Source organism: Gopherus flavomarginatus, chromosome 1 (assembly GCF_025201925.1).
Source record: "Gopherus flavomarginatus isolate rGopFla2 chromosome 1, rGopFla2.mat.asm, whole genome shotgun sequence".
Classification (NCBI taxonomy): Eukaryota; Metazoa; Chordata; order Testudines; family Testudinidae; genus Gopherus; species Gopherus flavomarginatus.
Window position 1 is genome coordinate 274,112,164 of NC_066617.1, and position 19,978 is coordinate 274,132,141.

Here is a 19,978-nt window from a genome sequence, read left to right on the forward strand (position 1 = left end):
AATATTAATAACATGGGGAAAGGATTTCAGGCCAGAATAAAGAAAGAACATTTAGGTAAGTTAGATGTATTGAAGTTGGCAGGGCCTGGTGAATTCATTCTAGAGTACTTAAGGAACTAGCCAAAGCAATCTTTTGAATCTTTCATAATTACCTTTGAGAACTCATGGAGGACAGGTGAGGCGCCAGAGGACTGGAAAGAGACTGGAACAAATATTAAACCATTAATTTGTTTCAACTTGGAGGATAAGATAAGAAGAAATAGCCAATGTGGGTTTGTTGAGAACAAATCATGTCAAACCAATTTAACTTCTTTTTTTTTTTGACAGAGTAACCAGCCTAGTGGATAGTGGGAGAAGGAGTAGATGTGATATCTGGACTTCAGTAAGGCATACTTGTAAACAAAATTGGGAAATATGGTCTAGATGACATTACTATATGGTAGATACATAACTGACTGAAAGACCATACTTGAGTAGTTATCAGTGGTTTACTGTCAAACTGGGAGTACATATCAAGTCAGCTCCTGCAGAGGTCTGTCCTGGGTCTGGTGGTATTAATTATTTTCCATTAATGCCTTGGATGATGGATTATGCTTACAAAATTTGCAGATGACGACACCAAGTTGGGAGGGGTTGCTATCTTCTGGGAAGACAGATAAATTGGAGAATTAGTCTGAAACTAAAAAGACAAAATTCAGTAAAGACAAGTGTGAAGTGCTGCACTTAGGAAAGAAAAAGCAACTGTGCAAATACAACAGAGCGTTTAACTGGTTAAGAAGTGGTACTGCGAAAAAGGATCTGGGGGATGACTCAACAGTGTAATGCTGTTTGAAAAAGGCACATGTCACTCTGGGATGTATTAACAGGAGAGTCATATGTAAGACATGGGCAGTAATAGTCCTGCTCTATTCCACACTGGTGAGACCTCAGCTAAAATACTCTGTCCAGTTTTAGGCATCTCCCTTTAAGAAAGAGAGAGAGTCAAAAGGAGAGTAACAACAATGATAAGAAACTTTGAAAACATGACCCATGAGGGATGGATGAAAGAATTAGGCATGTTTTAGTCTAGAGCAGTGGTTCTCAAAGCCGGTCCACTGCTTGTTCAGGAAAAGCCCTGGTGGGCCAGGCCGGTTTATTTACCTGCCGTGTCTGCAGGTTCGGCCGATCGCAGCTCCCACTGGTGGCGGTTTGCTGCTCCAGGCTAATGGGGGCTGCGGGAAGCGGTGCGGACTGAGGGATGTGCTGGGTAGTTCCCACAGCCCCCAATGGCTTGGAACAGCGAACTGCGGCCAGTGGGCGCAGTGATCAGCCGAACCTGTGGATGCAGCAGGTAAACAAACTGGCCCGGCCCGCCAGGGGCTTTCCCTGAACAAGCGGCCGACCAGCTTTGAGAACCACTGCTCTAGAGAATAAAAGCCTAAGGGCGAACATAAGTCTTCAAAGACGTAAAAGGTTGTTATAAAGAGGATGGTGATCGTTGTTTGTGAAATCCACCAAGGGCAGGACAAGATGTAATGGGATTAGTTTGCAGCAGTGGAGATTTAGGTTAGGTGTTGGGGGAAAAAAACTATTTATGAGGGTAGATAACCTTTGGAGTAGATTCTGAAGGGAGGATGTGGAATCCTCATCAGATATTTAAGAACAGGTTAGACAAACACCCATCAGGGATGGTCTAGGTATACTTGGTCCTACCTTAGCATGAAAGGATGGATAGATAACCTCTTGAGGTCCCTTCCAGTTGTGATTGGTAATGATTAAGGATGCAAGTTTGTCTGGGAGGCCGTGGATTCAGTAAGGCATACTTGTAAACAAACTAGGGAAATATGACCTTCCCAGGACCTCCAGGACTTTGGTAGCTGCAGTGGCTGGTGCAGCTGGCTCCAGGGCCACCCCAGCTGCTTGGGCAGCACGGGGGCCAGCCTCAGTGGCTGCTACTCTGGCGGCCCCAGGCAACTGGTCCCAGGCTCTGACCCACAGCAGTGGTCTGGCAGCATCAGTCTTGCCTCAGGTCGCCACCGCTCAGAGGAGCAGCAGCAGTGGTGGGGCCATGGGATGCCCCTTGCCTGGAGCAACGGTGGCAGAGGCCCGGGTTACCCACACCCAGAACAGTGGCAGTGGAGCCCTGGACCACTCCTGGCTCGCAGCAGCGGCGGTGGTGACGTGGTCCCCGGCTACTCCGCAGGCCCAGAGGAGTGTCGTCGGCGGGGCCCCCGCTTGCCCCCTGGGCTGGAAGAGCAGCAGTGGTGGGGCCCTGGGTTGCCCGCTGGCCTGGAGCGGTGGTGGCAGGGCCATCCCCCCGAGGAGCGGCAGTGGCAGCAGGGCCCTGGGCTGCCCCCCATCCCCAGGAGCAGCATCGTCCTCTAGAGCAGCTCCCCTTCCCCCACTCAGCACCTAAGATTTAGTTAGGGGTATTTTTAGTAAAGAAAAAGCAACTTGGTTATTGCCTGCGACCTGTTTGTGATTTTTACTAAAAATACCCATAATTAAATCATAGCATTAGTAATTATATGTATTCAGCTCTTGTATAGCACTTTTCGATCTGATGATAGTGCTATTGGCTTACCAAGGAAGTCATTTAAGGTGAGCAACTATCTACTTCTAGATTTTAGTAATCGTTTTCAGTAGTCTTAGTCAAGATGTCACTGGAGAAGACTCACTACTAGATTAGGGGCAGACAGGCATTTTGGGTCTTTTTTTTCCCAGTTACTTGCACCTTGTAGTCATTTACACCTATGTAACTAAGGGTTGTAGTGTTTTACACCTATTTTGCACAGGTTTCGATAACTACATGCTATTTTTTCATAGATTTTTAAGGCCAGAATGGACAATTAGACCATTTAGTCTGTCCTTCTGTATATAACAGACCATTACATTTCACCCAATTACCTGTTAACTGAGCCCAGTAACTTGTGTTTGACTAAAGCACGTATTCCAGAAAGGCATGTAGTCTTGGTTTGAAGATATCAACAGGTGGAGAATTTACCACTTCTCTTGGTAGTTTGTTCCACTGATTAGTTACCCTTACTGCTAAAAATTTTTGTAATTTCTCATTTTAATTTGTCTGTCTTGTGGTAAAAGTCAAATGCCTTACAAAAGTTTTTTTGCCTCTACACAATCAAACTTGTAATCTATTCAAATAATTAAATCAGGTTTGCTTGACAAGGCCTATTTTGCATAAAACAATGTTGACTGGCATTAATTATATTCCTATCCTTTAATTGTTTATCAGTTGAATCACCTATCAGCTTTTCCATTATTTTACCTGAATTAAATGTCAGACTAATGGGCCAGTATGAGACAATGGAGAATCAGGGTCCTTTGTGCATGTGTTGTCTATAGTCACTAAATATTTAGCATCACACGTGAGCATTTATTAGGTTTAGAGGTTCAAGTTCAAATAGGGTGACCAGACTTCCCGATAAAATTGGGACTGTCACGATTTTAAGGAGTTTGTCCGTGTCCCGACCAGAGTACGGTCGGGACGTCATTTGTCCCGATATTTTGTTTCCTGGTCTTTGGCGGCAATTCGGCGGAGAGCCCTTCAGTCGCGGATGGTCTTCGGCAGTATTTCAGTGGTGGGCGCTTCTGTGTTTAGCGGCAAGATTTATTACCCGCCGCTGAAATACCGCCGCAGACTGTCCGCGAATGAAGGGCTCTCTGCCAAATTGCTGCCAGACTCCTGGATAGGTGAGTATAAAAATAAATAAATGCCCCCATCCCCACCCCCCGTGGCGGTCCTGATATTTTCCCCTTAACATCTGGTCATCCTAAGTTGAAATATCTGTAGAACTCCTCAAAGAGGAGCTCTGCATAATGTAATGTAACTTGGGTATGAGCTATCACAGTCAAGCTGTGATTTAGAATGTCAGTTTAAAATATTAGCCATTGTTGGGCTATCAAGTTTGCAATGAAGAAAGGATTCTGTTTTAAAAAAAAATACATTTAAGCCCCAGATATTGAGAGATAGCGATGAGGTAGTTGCTCAAATAACTGTGGTCCCAATTACTGCAATAAGGGTGAGGCGGTCTGCATAGAGCCTACATCAGGACTGGGGTCTTTGTACATCATAAACAGAAGCAGTTTTTTCTCAGATCAAAAGGAGACTGAGCTAATAGGCATTTTGTAATAGATAAAAAGGCAACCTCCTGTCTCTTTGTTTACCAGAAATATAACACTGTGCTATATTCAAAGTTTGTTAATTCAACAATCACATGACAAACTGCTCATTTTAATTTTTTTTCTGAATCTATTTATCCTAAGGTACTTAGCAACAAGAATAGTCCTTTTATAATAACTTAGGGCTTGTCTACATCACAAAGTTGCAGCGCTGGTGAGGAGGTTACAGCGCTGCAACTTAGGAGGTGTACACATCTGCAGGGCATCACCAGCGCTGCAACTCCCTGTTTGCAGCGCTGGCCGTACTCCCGTTTTGTCTCGGGTGTAGAGGATCCAGCGCTGGTGATCCAGCGCTGGTAATCAAGTGTAGACACTTACCAGCGCTTTTCTTGATCTCCGTGGAATAAGCAGGTATCCCAGCATACCTGAGGAAGCCTCTCTGGTAATCAAGCAGGTCTCCTTCCCCGGTTTGCTCTCGCGTTCCCCGAACCCCTGAGCAAGCAGGTCTCCTTCCCTGCGGTTTGCAGGGGGGTTCGGGGAACGCGAGAGCAAACCGCGGGGAAGCTGGTCTCCATCCCCGGTTTGCTCTCGCGTTCCCCGAACCCCCGTGCAAGCAGGTCTCCTTCCCTGCGGTTTGCTCTCGCGTTCCCCGAACCCCCGAGCAAGCAGGTCTCCTTCCCTGCGGTTTGCTCTCGCGTTCCCCGAACCCCTTGCAAGCAGGTCTCCTTCCCTGCGGTTTGCTCTCGCGTTCCCCGAACCCCCGAGCAAGCAGGTCTCCTTCCCTGCGGTTTGCTCTCACGTTCCCCGAACCCCCGTGCAAGCAGGTCTCCTTCCCTGCGGTTTGCAGGGGGGTTCGGGGAACGCGAGAGCAAACCGTGGGGAAGCTGGTCTCCTTCCCCGGTTTGCTCTCGCGTTCCCCGAACCCCCGTGCAAGCAGGTCTCCTTCCCTGCGGTTTGCTCTCGCGTTCCCCGAACCCCCGTGCAAGCAGGTCTCCTTCCCTGCGGTTTGCAGGGGGGTTCGGGGAACGCGAGAGCAAACCGCGGCGAAGCTGGTCTCCTTCCCCGGTTTGCTCTCGCATTCCCCGAACCCCCCTTGAAGCCGCCCAACAGCGCTGCAGTGTGGCCACATCTAACACCACTTGCAGCGCTGGTTGCTGTAAGTGTGGCCACTCTGCAGCGCTGGCCCTATACAGCTGTACTAATACAGCTGTAACAACCAGCGCTGCAAAATTGTAGATGTAGACATACCCATAGTCTCTTTTGTGATACAGTTTTGTGTGGTAGAGGGTCGCCAAATAAACATTACAGGCTACAAGCACACACCTTTGTCACTAGGTCTGCTGGCATTTTCCCCATTTTCTGTGTATGGCAAAAACCTTTATGGAGATATGGCTCATATGCATTTGCACAGTTTAGAACTAATCAAATAAGCGAACGATTTTTTGCCTTTGAAGTGTCCCAGGTGGCGTAGACTAACCAAAAAATTCTCAGAGATTACATCCTTCACTCCATTCCACCTCCAAATCTCCACAAAAATTGAAAACTAGGCCTACAGTATGCTGCCTGTTCCTGGTCATTCTGTTTGTAAATCATACCTCTTCCCCTTTGCTTCCTCCACTTTAAGAAATTCCCACTGCATGTCTGGAAAGAAAGAGGGGAGAGAACAAAGTCAAATGTGGGTGAGTGGCAGAGGGAATGTTCTCCTAATTCTGTCCACAGTCTACACGCCAGTCACTTATTAAGACAAAGTGCGATACAAAGTGCAAAGTTAAGACAAAGTGTGATGCTATTGCAGTAGATTGTACAGATCTCCATATTATGGCTGGCTGTCTCTTTTCTGCATGCTTAAATTATCAATGAAATAATTAATATTTAAATTACCACTGTTAGGCTTCAGCATCAATAGCTCCTTTCACAGATTAAGGCTATGTCTACACTACAGGATAAATTCGAATTAGCTTAAACCGATAAAACAGATATTATAAAGTCGATTGTGTGCATCCACACTAGGCACATTAATTCGGTGGTGTGCGTCCATGGTCCGAGGCTAGCGTCGATTCCTGGAGCGGTGCACTGTGGGTAGCTACTGTAAAATAATGAGACCAATAACGTCAATTTGCGTCCACACTAACCCTAATCCGATATAGTAATATCGATTTTAGCGTTACTCCTCTCGTTTTGTAGGAGTACAGAAATTGATTTAAAGAGCCCTTTAAATCGATATAAAGAGCAGTGTAGTGTGGATGGGTGCAGCGTTAAATCGATTTAACGCTGTTAAAATCGGTTTAACAGCGTAGTGTAGACCAGGCCTTTGACGAGATGGCATCATTATGATCATCTAATCTGACCTCCAGCACAACACAGGAAATATAATTTCATATAATATTACCTGCATCAAGTCCAACACTTCGTTCTGAGCATTAGCATATCTTTTAGAAAGACTTTCAGTCCTGATTCAGGTGCTAGAGAATCCACCTTGTCCCTATGTCAAGTTGTTCTAGTAATTACCCTCACTGTGAAAATTTTGAATTTTATTTCTTGTCTGACTTTGGCTGCAGCTTGCAACCGCTAGATTTTGTTGTGACGTTGCAGTCTATATGATTTTATAAAAAATTGATGAGTGAATATAATGTAACTGGAATATGCTTCATGCAAAAGGTCTCTTGCAAGGTATCATTACAAAGCTTATTGTCCACTGAGTGTGGTCATCTATTTGTATAAAGATATCACTCTTGTATCTGAAACTAGAAATATGAAATATAGCTCTGAGGGTCTACTGTGATTATGCAAAGTGTGGGCCATTAATGGTGGTTTGGAATCTTAATGGCTCCCATCAACAGGACAGTTGACTGGATGGCTTTGTTTTCAGGCAAGCCTTCCTGTGCGACAGGCTGGGAGGAATGAAGGCTTGGGGTCTTACAGTGACGTGATTGTCACCTGAACTGGAATTCATCTTTAACCTGGTCCTTTTCCAGTGGTGGGGGGGAGGGTGGAAACCCAGAGGGACAAAGGTTTCCCACCTTATGCAAAAGATATATAAATGGCTGGAACAGAACAGAGATGAGCCATCATGAACAATCCCCTAGCTACCACCTGAGCTGTATTCAGTTTGATTAGACATAGATTCGTGCATTTTATTTTATTTTGCTTGGTGACTTACTTTGTTCTGTCTGTTACTACTTGGAACCACTTAAATCCTACATTCTGTATTTAATAAAATCACTTTTTACTTATTAATTAACTCAGTATGTATTAATACCTGGGGGAGCAAACAACTGTGCATATCTCTCTGTCAGTGTTATAGAGTGCGAACAATTGATGAGTTTACCCTGCATAAGCTTTATACAGGGTAAAACGGATTTATTTGGTTTTATTCCCCATTGGGAATTGGGCATCTGGGTGTTAAAGACAAGAACACTTCTGTTAGCTGCTTTCAGGTAAACCTGCAGTTTTGGGGCAAGTAATTGAGACCCTAGGTCTTTGCTGGAGCAGACGGGAGTGTCTGGCTCAGCAAGACAGGGTGCTGGAGTCCTGAACTGGCAAGGAAAACAAGAGCAGAGGTAGTCTGGGCATATCAAGTGGCAGCACCCAAGTTGGGTTCTGTGATCCAACCTGTCACACTTGTTATGCCTTTTTCTGCTAGATTAAAGAGCTGTCTACTGTTAGAAATCTCTTCCTCATGTAGGTACTTGTAGACTGTGATGAAATCACCTCTTAACCTTCTCTTGGATAAACTAAATATATTGCACTTAAGTATCTCATTGTAAGGTATATTTTTCCAGACTGCAAATCATTCTTGTAGCTCATTTTTGAACCTTTCATATTGTTCAACATCATTTTTGAAGTGTGGCTCTTGGAACGTGACACAATGTTCCAGTTAATGGTCTCAATAACACCACATATAGAGGTAATACTCCATCCCTACTCAATATTCCTGTGTTCTAAGGGTTGTGTTGTCTCTCTTAACTGCAGCATTGCACTTGGAGCTCATGCTCAGCTGATTATTTGCTGTTACTGCCAAGTTCTTTTCAGTGTCACTGCATTCCAGGTTACTCCATCTGTGTAACCTATATTCTTGTTCCTAGATGTCTGACCTTGCATTTGGCTAAATTAAAACTGATGTTGTTCATATAAGACCACTTTACAGACCAGTCTAGATCGCTTGGAATAACTGACCTATCCCCATCATTATTTACCACTCCACCAATTTTTGTGCCATGTACAAACTTTACTAGCAATGATTTTATATTTTCTTCCAGATCACTGATAAAGATATAAAACAGAATACCCTGAAATGAATAGAGGCGGGTTTCACCTCTCAGGGTTATGATTTCAGGCAGTTTGTAGATTCAGGCAAATAACCCTGCATTGTTTTACCCCTTGTTCACATTCTGAAGATTTTCTTAGTAACCATAGGGGTTAGAGAACCCCCACCCCACCCCTAAATGAAAGCTGTGATTCAGGAACACAAACTGAGGTCGCCAATTTGCCGCAAGAAGGCGTAATTTGACCCATGGAAAAGGGACAGAATGTTATCGAGGGCTTGAAGGTTTTGGATTTCTGAGTGGAGGGCAAGGCAGTTGAAAGAACTTCTAACACAGGGGTTGGCAACCTTTCGGAAGTGGTGTGCCAAGTCTTCATTTATTCACTCTAATTTAAGGTTTCACGTGCCAGTAATACATTTTAACGTTTTTAGAAGGTCTCTTTCTATAAGTCTATAATCTATAACTAAACTATTGTTGTATGTAAAGTAAATAAGGTTTTTAAAATGTTTAAGAAGCTTCATTTAAAATTAAATTAAAATGCAGAGCCCCCTGGACCAGTGGCCAGGACCTGGCCAGTGTTGAGTGCAACTGAAAATCAGCTTGCGTGCCGCCTTTGGCATGCATGCCATAGGTTGCCCACCCCTGTTCTAACATTTCACTCTGCATGTACAGCCATTTTGATATTGTGGAGCATACGAGGGGGAGGGGTTTGCCAGGGTAATGGTACCTCACAACTGGGGGGTAACATGGAAATCACTGGCTATGTTACTTCTGCTCAACACCACTAAGTGATAGTGCTCAGCAGATTGGAGGATCAGGCCCTATTGTGGAACAGCCATGGACAAAATAATTGTTTTTAAGGCTTCAGGGGTATTTGAGCCTGGCACTGTAACTGCAAGTCCAAAGGGCATTGCTGAGTCTCAAAGACTTTAAAAAACAAAGTTTTACACTGAATGTAATAACCTCTTTTGTAGTGCCAGCAAAAAGCAAATCTTTTTCTTCAAGCCCCAAGGGATTCTTTAAACAGAGTGCAGTAAATAGGAACAAGTGGCAGACAAACTACAAACCACAAGAGTTTTTATAAAAATGACATAGCTCATTCCATTTACTGTGTTAGTGGTCGATATTTTTTATTCCACATCCCCCACCACAGAAACTAAAGTTATGAAAGAGACGAGGTGAGCCTATTAAAGAAAACTAGAAGGGAATAACAAAAAAAAATAGGAATGTTACAAGTTACTTACTGAGAAGTCACACACTTTATTGTATGTAAGAACAATGAAGTTGTAGTTTCTCTCAATACTTCTGGGGATAAAAACAACCAAATGGTAAATAACACTAGATTTTTCCAAACTGGGCCAGACCATTGATTCAATAAATGAATAAAGGAATAGTCAGTAAAAGAAAGCATGCAGGCACTTAAGGTAGAAGGTAATAGAACCACACAAAGAACAAATAATGCCAGAAAACTTTATTGCTTTTTGTAATCAAATTACAAAGCTGATAATTAAAGGGCACACAATGCATGCTGTATATTTAGCTCAGTATTTAAGGCAGTGCCTTAAGAAACTACTTGAAAAAAAAATCTGAGTGCAAGGGAAAAAATTGGGCAGAAACAATTTTGTTTACCCAACTCCTGAAAAACAGCTGGACACTGAGTATAAACAGATGATTCCTGTAAAGTAATTTACAAATAGGCTTAAGGAGAATTGGAAAAATGTCGTTTCCAAAGCCAGCTGCATGAGGAATTAAAGTTTGTGGAAACATACCGAATGTGGCTTTTGTTAGGTATTTTAGCCCCACAGGCAGTAACGTCTCTGTAATTTGAAAATAAAGAGCATGGAAACAGAAGAATTGCCATATTGGATCAGAAGAGTGGTCAGATTAGTCTGATATCAGGGCGTACACTAGCTGTAGGCAAACTGAGCAGTTAAATAGGATAGCAGATTTGGCCTAGCCGCTTCTTCGTCATGACTGAGGGGCAGCCAGGCCAAATCTGTCACCCTAGGCCTGTGAGGAGGGGTCAACATGCTGGAGTTTTGCCTAGGGCATCAGAATGTCTTGAGCAGCCTCTGTCTAGTATCTGTCTTGGTGACAAAGTCCAGGGGTGAAATCCTGGCCCTAATGAAATCAGTGGGAGCAGGATTTCACCTCAGATGTTTCAGAGGAAGATGCAAGAATCCTTGTAGTGGACAGTTATAGAATAATCTGCTAAGGGGTGTCATAACCTATTCCCAGATTTGGACCTTAGCGTCCAAAATATGGGGATTAGCATGAAAACCTCCAAGCTTAGTTACCAGCTTGGACCTGGTAAAGCTGCCACCACCCAAAAAATTAGAGTGTTTTGGGGCACTCTGGTCCCCCTGAAAAACCTTCCCTGAGGACCCCAAGACCCAAATCCCTTGAGTCTCACAACAAAGGGAAATAAACATTTTCCCTTCCCCCCTCCAGGTGTTCCTGGAGAGATACACAGAAGCAAGCTCCGTGAATCTAAACAGAGGGATTCCACCCTCTCTATTTCCAGTCCTGGAAACAGAAGTACTTCCCTCTTCACCCAGAGGGTATGCAAAGTCAGGCTAGTAAATCTAACACACACACAGATTTCCCCCTGACTTCTTCCTCCCACCAATTCCCTGGTGAGCACAGACTCAATTCCCTGGAGTCCCCCACTAAAGAAAAACTCCAACAGGTCTTAAAAAGAAAGCTTTATGTAAAAAAAAAAAAAAAAGTACATAAAAATGGTCTCTCTGTATTAAGGTGACAAATACAGGGTCAATTGCTTAAAAGAAGTATTAATAAACAGCCTTATTCAAAAATAATACAATTCAAAGCACTCCAGCAACTACACACATGTAAATACAAAAAAACAAACCTATCTTTTTGTACTTACAACTGGGAAACAGGAGATTAGAAAGGCAGGAAACAGAAATCCTCATAGCCGAGAGAGAGACAGGTTTAAGACCAAGAACAAAGGACTCGCACACAAACTTCCCTCCACCCAGATTTGAAAAAGTCTTGTTTCCTGGTTGGTCCTCTGGTCAGGTGTTTCAGGTTACTTCTTTCCAGGTGTAAGAGACATTAACCCTTAGCTATCTGTTTATGACAAGGGGAATTTCTTCTTAAACAAGCAGTTAGTAGTTTACATCTTTCTTTTTTTATACTGTCTAATGTAATGATGGATGTCCTTATTATTCATATAATATCTACTATTCTTTTGAATCCTGCTAAATGCTTGGTCTCAGCAATATTTTGTGGCAGTGAATTCCACAGGCTAATTATGCATGTAATAACAAATCCTTTATGCAATTTCTGGAAAACTCTGCAGACTTCTCCTACAAAGTGAAAACCGTTTTAAAATACTAGCAGTTGCTGAGCACAATATAGCGGATACTCACTGTCCAAGTGGTGTATTGATCCACCATCCCTAGATTGAGGAACCATTGCCAGCTCAGCCTCTCTGTAATAAGTTCTTTCCAGTCAGGGAAGAAATGCCTTTTGGAACACTGTCAAACCTCACAATAGCAGGGCTTTGTGATTTAGGAGATAGGATCCTATTCTTCTGTGTAGAAAACACCTGGCTTGACAGTATTGATTCCAAAAACCATAACAGGGACCTAATTCTTTTCTCTCTTACACTAGTGTACAGTAACTCCTCACTTAATGTTGTAGTTATGTTCCTGAAAAATGCGACTTAAGCGAAACGATGTTAAGCAAATCCAATTTCCCCATAAGAATTAATGTAAATGAGGGAGTTAGGTTCCAGGGAAATTTTTTTCACCAGACAAAAGACTGTGTGTGTGTATATGTGTGTATGTGTGTGTATATATATATAAACAACACACACAGTATAAGTTTTAAACAAACAATTTAATACTGGTACACAGTGATGATGATTGTGAAGCTTGGTTGAGGTGGAAGAGTCAGAGGGTGGGATGTTTCCCTTACTGCTAAATGATGAACTAGTAGTTGACTGAGCCCTCAAGGGTTAACTCTCTCTCTCTCTACACAAGGCAGCAGGAATGGAGGGAGATATGCACATTTCCCTTAAGTATGCTGCCTTGCTAATTAGATCAGTTTGCCAAGAGGCAGCTGCTGCAAACTCCCTGAGTCCTGGTCTGTCCGCCCTGCTCTATGGAAGATGGGGTAAGCGGGGTGCAGGAGCAGGGGGAGGGGGACACCTTGTCATTAGTCCCTCTCTTCCTTCCCTCCCCCCCCCGCACAGCAAGCAGGAGTCTCGGGGAGCAGCTCCAAGGCAGAGGGCAGGAGCAGCACGTGGCAGTGGGGGGAGGGACACAGCTGAACTGCAGGCAGCTGCTGCACAGAGAATTTAGGGGAGAGGGGAGCTGATTGGAGGGCTGCTGGTCCACCCTGGTTTAAAGCGCCCACCACCTAGCTGCAACGGGCTGCTCTTCCTGCAAGCAGTAGACAAAGCAGGTGGCTGCCAAGGACGTTAGAAGGGAGCATTACACAACTTTAAATGAGCATGTTCCCTAATTGATCAGCAACGTAACAACGTTAACCAGGATGACCTTAAGTGAGGAGTTACAGTAGCAGAAAATTAACTCAACTTCTGTCCTCACACAGGTGCAAGTCTCATTCAAGATAATAGCAGTTGCAGAATTTGGCCCACAAGTTACATTGATGTGAAACTGTTGTGTGAGGAGAATCAGGTCCCAGAACCCTAAGGCCACAGAACGTTCAGGGCCTACTCTCCCCCCTGCAAAATGACTTATGTATAGTTACTGTTTCTTCAGAGACTAATCACCTACATTGAGGTTCCCCCACCTGTCAAAATGTCAGCGTAATCACTATAATTGGCTCTGGAAGAAGTCAAACATTTCTCTGGACAACCTTGAAGCTATTAAGCCACAGATTATCTGTATGTGATCTTAGAATCCCAGAGAAGATTTTTTATATGGGACTCAGGATGGCCAAGATATGTCATGTGGTAACATACCAAGGAGAGTATGAAAGCAGTTATGTCCATCAAGTCCATGTTTGTAGGATAGTCTCATTTTATAACTGTTGGTCCAGATAATGAGTCCCTCTTCCAGTCACAATGTACAGGAGTGTTTCTGAGGAGCTGTACTCCTATAAAGGAGTACATCTCATGAGCTTGTGTCAGGTTGCCAGGTGAATCCAAGAAGTAAGGACACAGGTTACTTCTTGGATTATTTCCAGAGTGGTGTCCTCGATCCTTGTAAGAGAGTCCCCTTAGGTTTTTTTTTCCAGATGGAGGGAGACTCTGGCCATGCTCAGTTATCTACCCTGGGTGGCCTATACACAGACACCAGTTTCCTAGTCCTTGCAAAGTAGGGACCATGCCCATTGTGGATCTTCTTAAGTATCTTTAGATGGGGATCAAAAAAAAGAAAAAAGAAATGTCTATGTCCTGAGAATAATGTCCTAGAGCCAACTCAAAAGGAAAAAGGCCAACAATAGTTTCTTGTTTCGGTGCTGCTTGCTTAGCAGTTTTTGAAGAGTCAGCTGCCTGGGCTCATTGTGAGGCTTACATCGGGAGTACTGCATTCCCTGTAGGGTCAGAGTTGGAGATCTCTTGGATGGGAGTTCCCTTTGTGGCTTTAGGGATCACTCCAGCAGTTTCTTGCTCAGGGTGATCTCTTCTCTCATCTTCCTGCAGTTTCCTCCTTTTTAAAGGCCTCTTCCCTACCATACATGATTGACAGAGCTGGAGGGGCGGGTGCTAAGCCTGCTCACAATTCCTCTCTGGTGACTTCCTCATCAATGTGGAGCCTTGGCACTCATTCACAATCCTCTAATGCAGGGGTTCTCAAACTGTGGGTTGGGACCCCTCAGGGGGTCGCAAGGTTTTTATGGAGGGTTGCGAGCTGTCAACTTCCTCCCTAAACCCCGCTTTGTTCCAGCTTCTATAATGGTGTTAAATATATTAAAAAGTGTTTTTAATTTATAAGGGCGGTCGCACTCAGATGCTTCCTATGTGAAAGGGGTGACCAGTAAAAAAAAAAAAAAAAAAAAAAAAAAAAAAAAAAGAGAGCCACTGCTCTAATCCCCTATATTGGAGAAGAGGTGTAGTCTCAGCCTGAGCAGAGGATGCTCAGGGCCTCTTTCAATAACATCCCCCTTCTGTTTGAAGGAGAAGGACTGTTTAATATTCAAACTGATGAACCACTAGAGAAAATGAAAAATGTAAGATCTACTATTGGACTTTTAAATTTCTTTAATACAGGGAAGAGGCCATATTCGACTCATTATACAAGTATCAGAGGCAACATCTACCTTCTTCATCTCCTTCACTTCATTATAATTATCAGAGAAGAGCATGTCATTTCCAACCTCAAAATTATACACCACAATACTGACTACAACAGAGAAAGAAATTTAAAACTTTCAATAATAACAGGGAAGTTTCATTGTCTTCATCCTCTGCAGTTCCTCTGAGATATCAGATTTGACATGAGGACACAGCACTTCAAGCCAGTCCACTTGGACATTTTTTGTCCACAGTTTGGGGACTGGTTGTCCCATTTTTATTACCAGTGGGCGTTAATAACATTGGACAGGTGGATTTTAGAAGTTTTATTTCATGCAGTTACACAATTCAGTTCAAAGAAGATCATGCCAGACCAAATTGATATTTTATTTGAGAAGAAAAATGATTTTTTAGACAAAGGAAATGCAGTAGATCTAAGGCATTTAATACAGTTCCAGATGGGAAATTATTAGTTAAATCAGGGAAGATGGAGATTAATATGAGAATTGAAAGGTCGATAAGGAACTGGTTAAAGGAACTGAAAGGTGATCTGTCAGACTAGAGGGGGGTTATTAATGGAGTTCCTCAGGGATCAGTCTTGGGACCAATCTTATTTAACATTTTTATTTTTTAGACATTTTTTGTGACCTTAGCACAAAAAGTGGGAGTGTGTTTATAAAATCTGCAGATGACACAAAGCTGGGAGGTATTGCCAATAAGGAGAAGGACCAGAATATCATACTAGAAGATCTAGACGACCTTGAAAACTGGAGTAATCGAAATGAGACAAAATTTATTAGTGGAAAGTGCAAGGTCATGCCCTTGGGGACTAACAACAAGAATTTTTGCTCTAAGCTGGGGACTTATCAGTTGGAAGCAACAGAGGAGGAGAAAGACCTGGGTGCATTGGTTGATTACAGGATGAGCTGCCAATGTGCTGCATCCTTGAAAAGAGCTAATGCAGTCCTAGGATGCATCAGGTGAGCTATTTCCAGTAGAGACAGGGAAGTGTTAGTACCATTATACAAGGCACTGGTGAGACCTCATCTGGAATACTGTGTGCAGGTCTCATCTCCCATGTTCAAGAAAGATGAATTATAATTGGAACAGGTGCAGAGAACGGCTACTAAAATGATCAGAGGAATGGAAAACCTCCCTTATGAGAGTAGACTCAAAGAGTTTGGCTTGTTTAGCCTAGCAAAAAGAAGGCTGAGGGGAGGTACGATTGCCTTCTTTAAATGCATCAGAGGGCTAAGTACCAGGGAGGGGGAGGAGGAAGTCAAATGCTAACGTTAACACAAGTGCAAATGGATATAAACTGGCCATCAACAAGTTTAGGCTTGAGATTATGTGAAGGTTTCTGACCATCAGAGGAATGAAGTTCTGTAACAGCCTTCTCAGAGGACAGGGGATGGGAGGACACAAAAACTCACTCACTTCAAGACTGAGCTTGATAAGTTTGTGGAGGGGATGATATGATGGCATGTAGCTAACCTGCAACTGTTAGTAGCAAATATCCCTAATGGCTAGTGATGGGACACTGGATGGGCTCAGAGTTACTACAGAGAATTCTTTCCTGGTTTCTGGCTGGTGGGTCTTGCCAAAATGCTCAGGATCCAACTGACTGCCATATGTGGGGATGGGAAGGAATTTTCCCCTGCGTCAGATTGGCAGAGACCCTGGGAGTTTTTTGTCCTTCTCTACAGCATGGGGCATGCAGGTCACTTGCAGGTTTCAACTACTGTAAATGGTGGATTCTCTGTAATTTGAAGTCTTTAAATGATGATTTAAAGACTTCAGTAATTCAGCCCAAGGTCGTGGGTCTGTTACGTGAGTGGCTGGGTGAAGTTACATGGCCTGCAATGTGCAGGAGGTCAGAGCAGATGATCATGATGGTCCCTTCTGGCCTTATAGTCTATAAGCCCATCAGAAGGCAAGTCCTGATTCAACTTACACTTTCTTGGGGACCTGATGAACCTGAAGAAATGGGAACTGGGTATGGTATTTTGTACTCTTCCTTATGGTAATAGTAGGGATATATACTATATTTGATCCTTTACCCTGATTATAAGGTCAATAGCTGCCCTTATCCATATGTGGAATGTCATATGTGGTCTTTGGGATGTCCATAACTAAGCATCAAGCATTCATAGTAATGATTTGTATCACTTATTTCTTAATTCCTATATGTAGAATCATAGGATCATAGAGTTGTAGCACTGGAAGGGACCTCAGGAGATAATTTAGTGCAGTTCTCTGCACTCATGCCAGGACTAAGTGTTCTCTCGAGCATCCTAGACAGGTGTTTGTCTAACCTGCATTAAAGATCTCCAATGACAAAAATTCCACAACTTCTCTAGGCAATTTGTTCCTGTGCTTAACTACCCTGACAGTTAGGAAGTTTTTACTAATAGACTCATAGACTTTAAGGTCAGAAGGGACCATTATCATCATCTAGTCGGACCTCCTGCACAATGCAGGCCACAGAATCTCACCCATCCACTTCTATAACAAACCCCTAACCTATGTCTGAGTTACTGAAGTCCTCAAATTGTGGTTTGAAGACCTCAAGCTGCAGAGAATCCTCCAGCCAGTGACCCGTGCCCCATGCTGCAGAGGAAGGCGAAAAACCTCCAGGGCCTCTGCCAATCTGCCCTGGAGGAAATTTCCTTCCCGACCCCAAATTTGGCGATCAGTTAAACCCTGAGCATGTGGGCAGGACTCACCAGCCAGCACCCAGGAAAGAATTCTCCGTAGTAACTCAGATCCCATACCATCCCAGAACACTGGGCATACTTACCTGCTGATAATCAGAGATTAATTGCCAAAATTAGGCTATCCCATCATATCATCCCCTCCATAAACTTATCAAGCTTAGTTTTAAAGCCAGATATCTCTTTTGCCCCCACTACTACCCTTGGAAGGCTGTTCCAGAACTTCAGTCCTCTAATGGTTAGAAACTTTCGTCTAATTTCAAGTCTAAACTTCCTAGTGTCCAGTTTATGTCCATTTGTTCTTGTGTCCACATTGGTACTAAGCTTAAATAATTCCTCTCCCTAATATTTATCCCTCTGATATATTTATAAAGAGCAATCGTATCCCCCCATAACCTTCTTTTGGGTAGGCTAAACAAGCCAAGCTCTATGAGTCTCCTTTCATAAGACAGGTCTTCCATTCCTCAGATCATCCTAGTAGCCTGTCTCTGAACCTGTTCCAGCTTGCATTCATCCTTCTTAAACATGGGAGACTAGAACGGCACATGGTATTCCAGATGAGGTCTCACTAGTGCCTTGTATAACGGTACTAACACCTCCTTATCTTTCACCTGATGCATCCTAAAATTGCATTAGCTTTTTTAACGGCCATATCACATTGATGGCTCATTGTCATCCTGTGAGCAACTAATACTCCGAGGTCCTTCTCCTCCTCCATTACTTCCAGCTGATGCATTCCCAATTTATAACTAAAATTCTTGTTATTAATCCCTAAATGTATGACTTTGCACTTTCCTTATTAAATTTTATCCTATTACTATTACTCCAGTTTACAAGGTCATCCAGATCTTCCTGTAGGATATCCTGGTCCTTCTCTATGTTAGCAATACCTCCCAACTTCGTTTCATCCGCAAACTTTATTAGCACATTCCCACTTTTTGTGCCAATGTCAGTAATAAAAAGATTAAATAAGATTGGTCCCAAAACTGATCCCTGAGGAACTCCACTAGTAACCTCCTTCCAGCCTGACAGTTCACCTTTCAGTACGACCCTTTGTAGTCTCCCCTTTAACCAGTTCCTTATCGACCTTTCAGTTTTCATATTGATCCCCATCTTTTCCAAGTTAACTAATAATTCTCCACGTGGAACCGTATCAAATGCCTTACTGAAATCGAGCTAAATTAGATCCACTGCATTTCCTTTGTCTAAAAAATCTGTTACCTTCTCAAAGAAAGAGATCAGGTTGGTTTGGCACGATCTAACTTTTGTAAAACCATGTTGTATTTTGTCCCAATTACCATTGACCTCAATGTCCTTAACTACTTCAAAATTTTTTCCAAGACCTTATATACTACAGATGGCAAACTAACAGGCCTATAGTTACTCGGATCTTCTAATGTCCAACCTAAACCATCCTTGCTGCAATTTAAGCCCATTGGTTCTTGTCCTATCCTCAGAGGTAAAGAGAACAATTTTTCTCCCTCTTCCTTGTAACAACATTTTATGTGCTTGAAAACTGTTTTCATGTTTCCTCTCAGGCTTCTCTTTTCCAGACTAAATAAACTCAATTTTTTCAATCTTCCCTCATAGGTCATGTTTTCTAGATCTTTAATAATTTTTGTTGCTCTTCTCTGGATTTTCTCCAATTTCCACATCTTTCCTAAAATGTAGCACCCAGAACTGGACACAGTGCTCCAGTTGAGGCCTAATCAGCATGGAGTAGAGTGGAAGAATTACTTCTTGTATCTTGCTTACAACACTCCTGCTAATGCATCCCAGAATGATGTTTGCTTTTTTTGCAAATTACACTGTTGACTCATATTTAGCTTGTGTTCAGCTATGACTCACAGATTCCTTTCTGCAGGACTCTTTCCTAGGTACTCATTTCCCATTTTGTATGTGTGCAACTGATTGTTCCTTCATAAGTAGAGTACTTTGCATTTGTCTTTATTGAATTTCATCCTATTTGGTTATCAGACCATTTCTCCAGTTTGTCCAGATCATTCTGAATTTTAATCTTATTCTCCAAAGCACTTGTAACCTCTTCCAACTTGTTATTGTCTGCAAACTTTTTAAGTTTACTCTCTATGCCATTATCTAAATCAAAGGTCCCCAAACTGTGGGGTGCCCCCCCCCCCGGGATGTGGAGGAATTTTTTTGGGAGGGCATCTTCCATGACTTTTTGAAGATAATTGATAATAGCTCAGATATCTGCTCAGCCAGCTCCTTGAGTATTCTAGGATGTATTTCATAGACTCTAGGACTGGAAGGGACCTCGAGAGGTCATCGAGTCCAGTCCCTTGCCCTCATGGCAGAACCAAATACTGTCTAGACCATCCCTGATAGACATTTATCTAACCTACTCTTAAATATCTCCAGAGATGGAGATTCCACAACCTCCCTAGGCAATTTATTCCAGTGTTTAACTACCCTGACAGTTAGGAACTTTTTCCTAATGTCCAACCTAAATCTCCCTTACTGCAGTTTAAGCCCCTTGCTTCTATTTCTATCATTAGAGGCTAAGGTGAACAAGTTTTCTCCCTCCTTCTGATGACACCCTCTCAGATACCTGAAAACTGCTATCATGTCCCCTCTCAGTCTTCTCTTTTCCAAACTAAATAAACCCAATTCTTTCAGCCTTCCTTCATAGG

At 43.0% G+C, this 19,978-nt stretch overlaps 1 protein-coding gene across 5 annotated transcripts in view; it reads left to right on the forward strand.

Moving 5' to 3' along the window:
- Nucleotides 1-19,978, forward strand: part of ABCC4 (ATP binding cassette subfamily C member 4) — a 230,388-nt gene that overhangs the window by 10,473 nt on the left and 199,937 nt on the right. The window contains exon 2 of one of the 5 annotated variants that reach the window (XM_050947104.1): nucleotides 12,392-12,524. The exons of the other annotated variants lie outside the window; for them this stretch is intronic. Within the exon in view, the coding sequence (XP_050803061.1) occupies nucleotides 12,520-12,524 (5 nt within the window). The 5' untranslated portion in view covers nucleotides 12,392-12,519. The remainder of the gene's footprint in view (nucleotides 1-12,391; nucleotides 12,525-19,978) is intronic. 5 annotated transcript variants of the gene reach the window in all.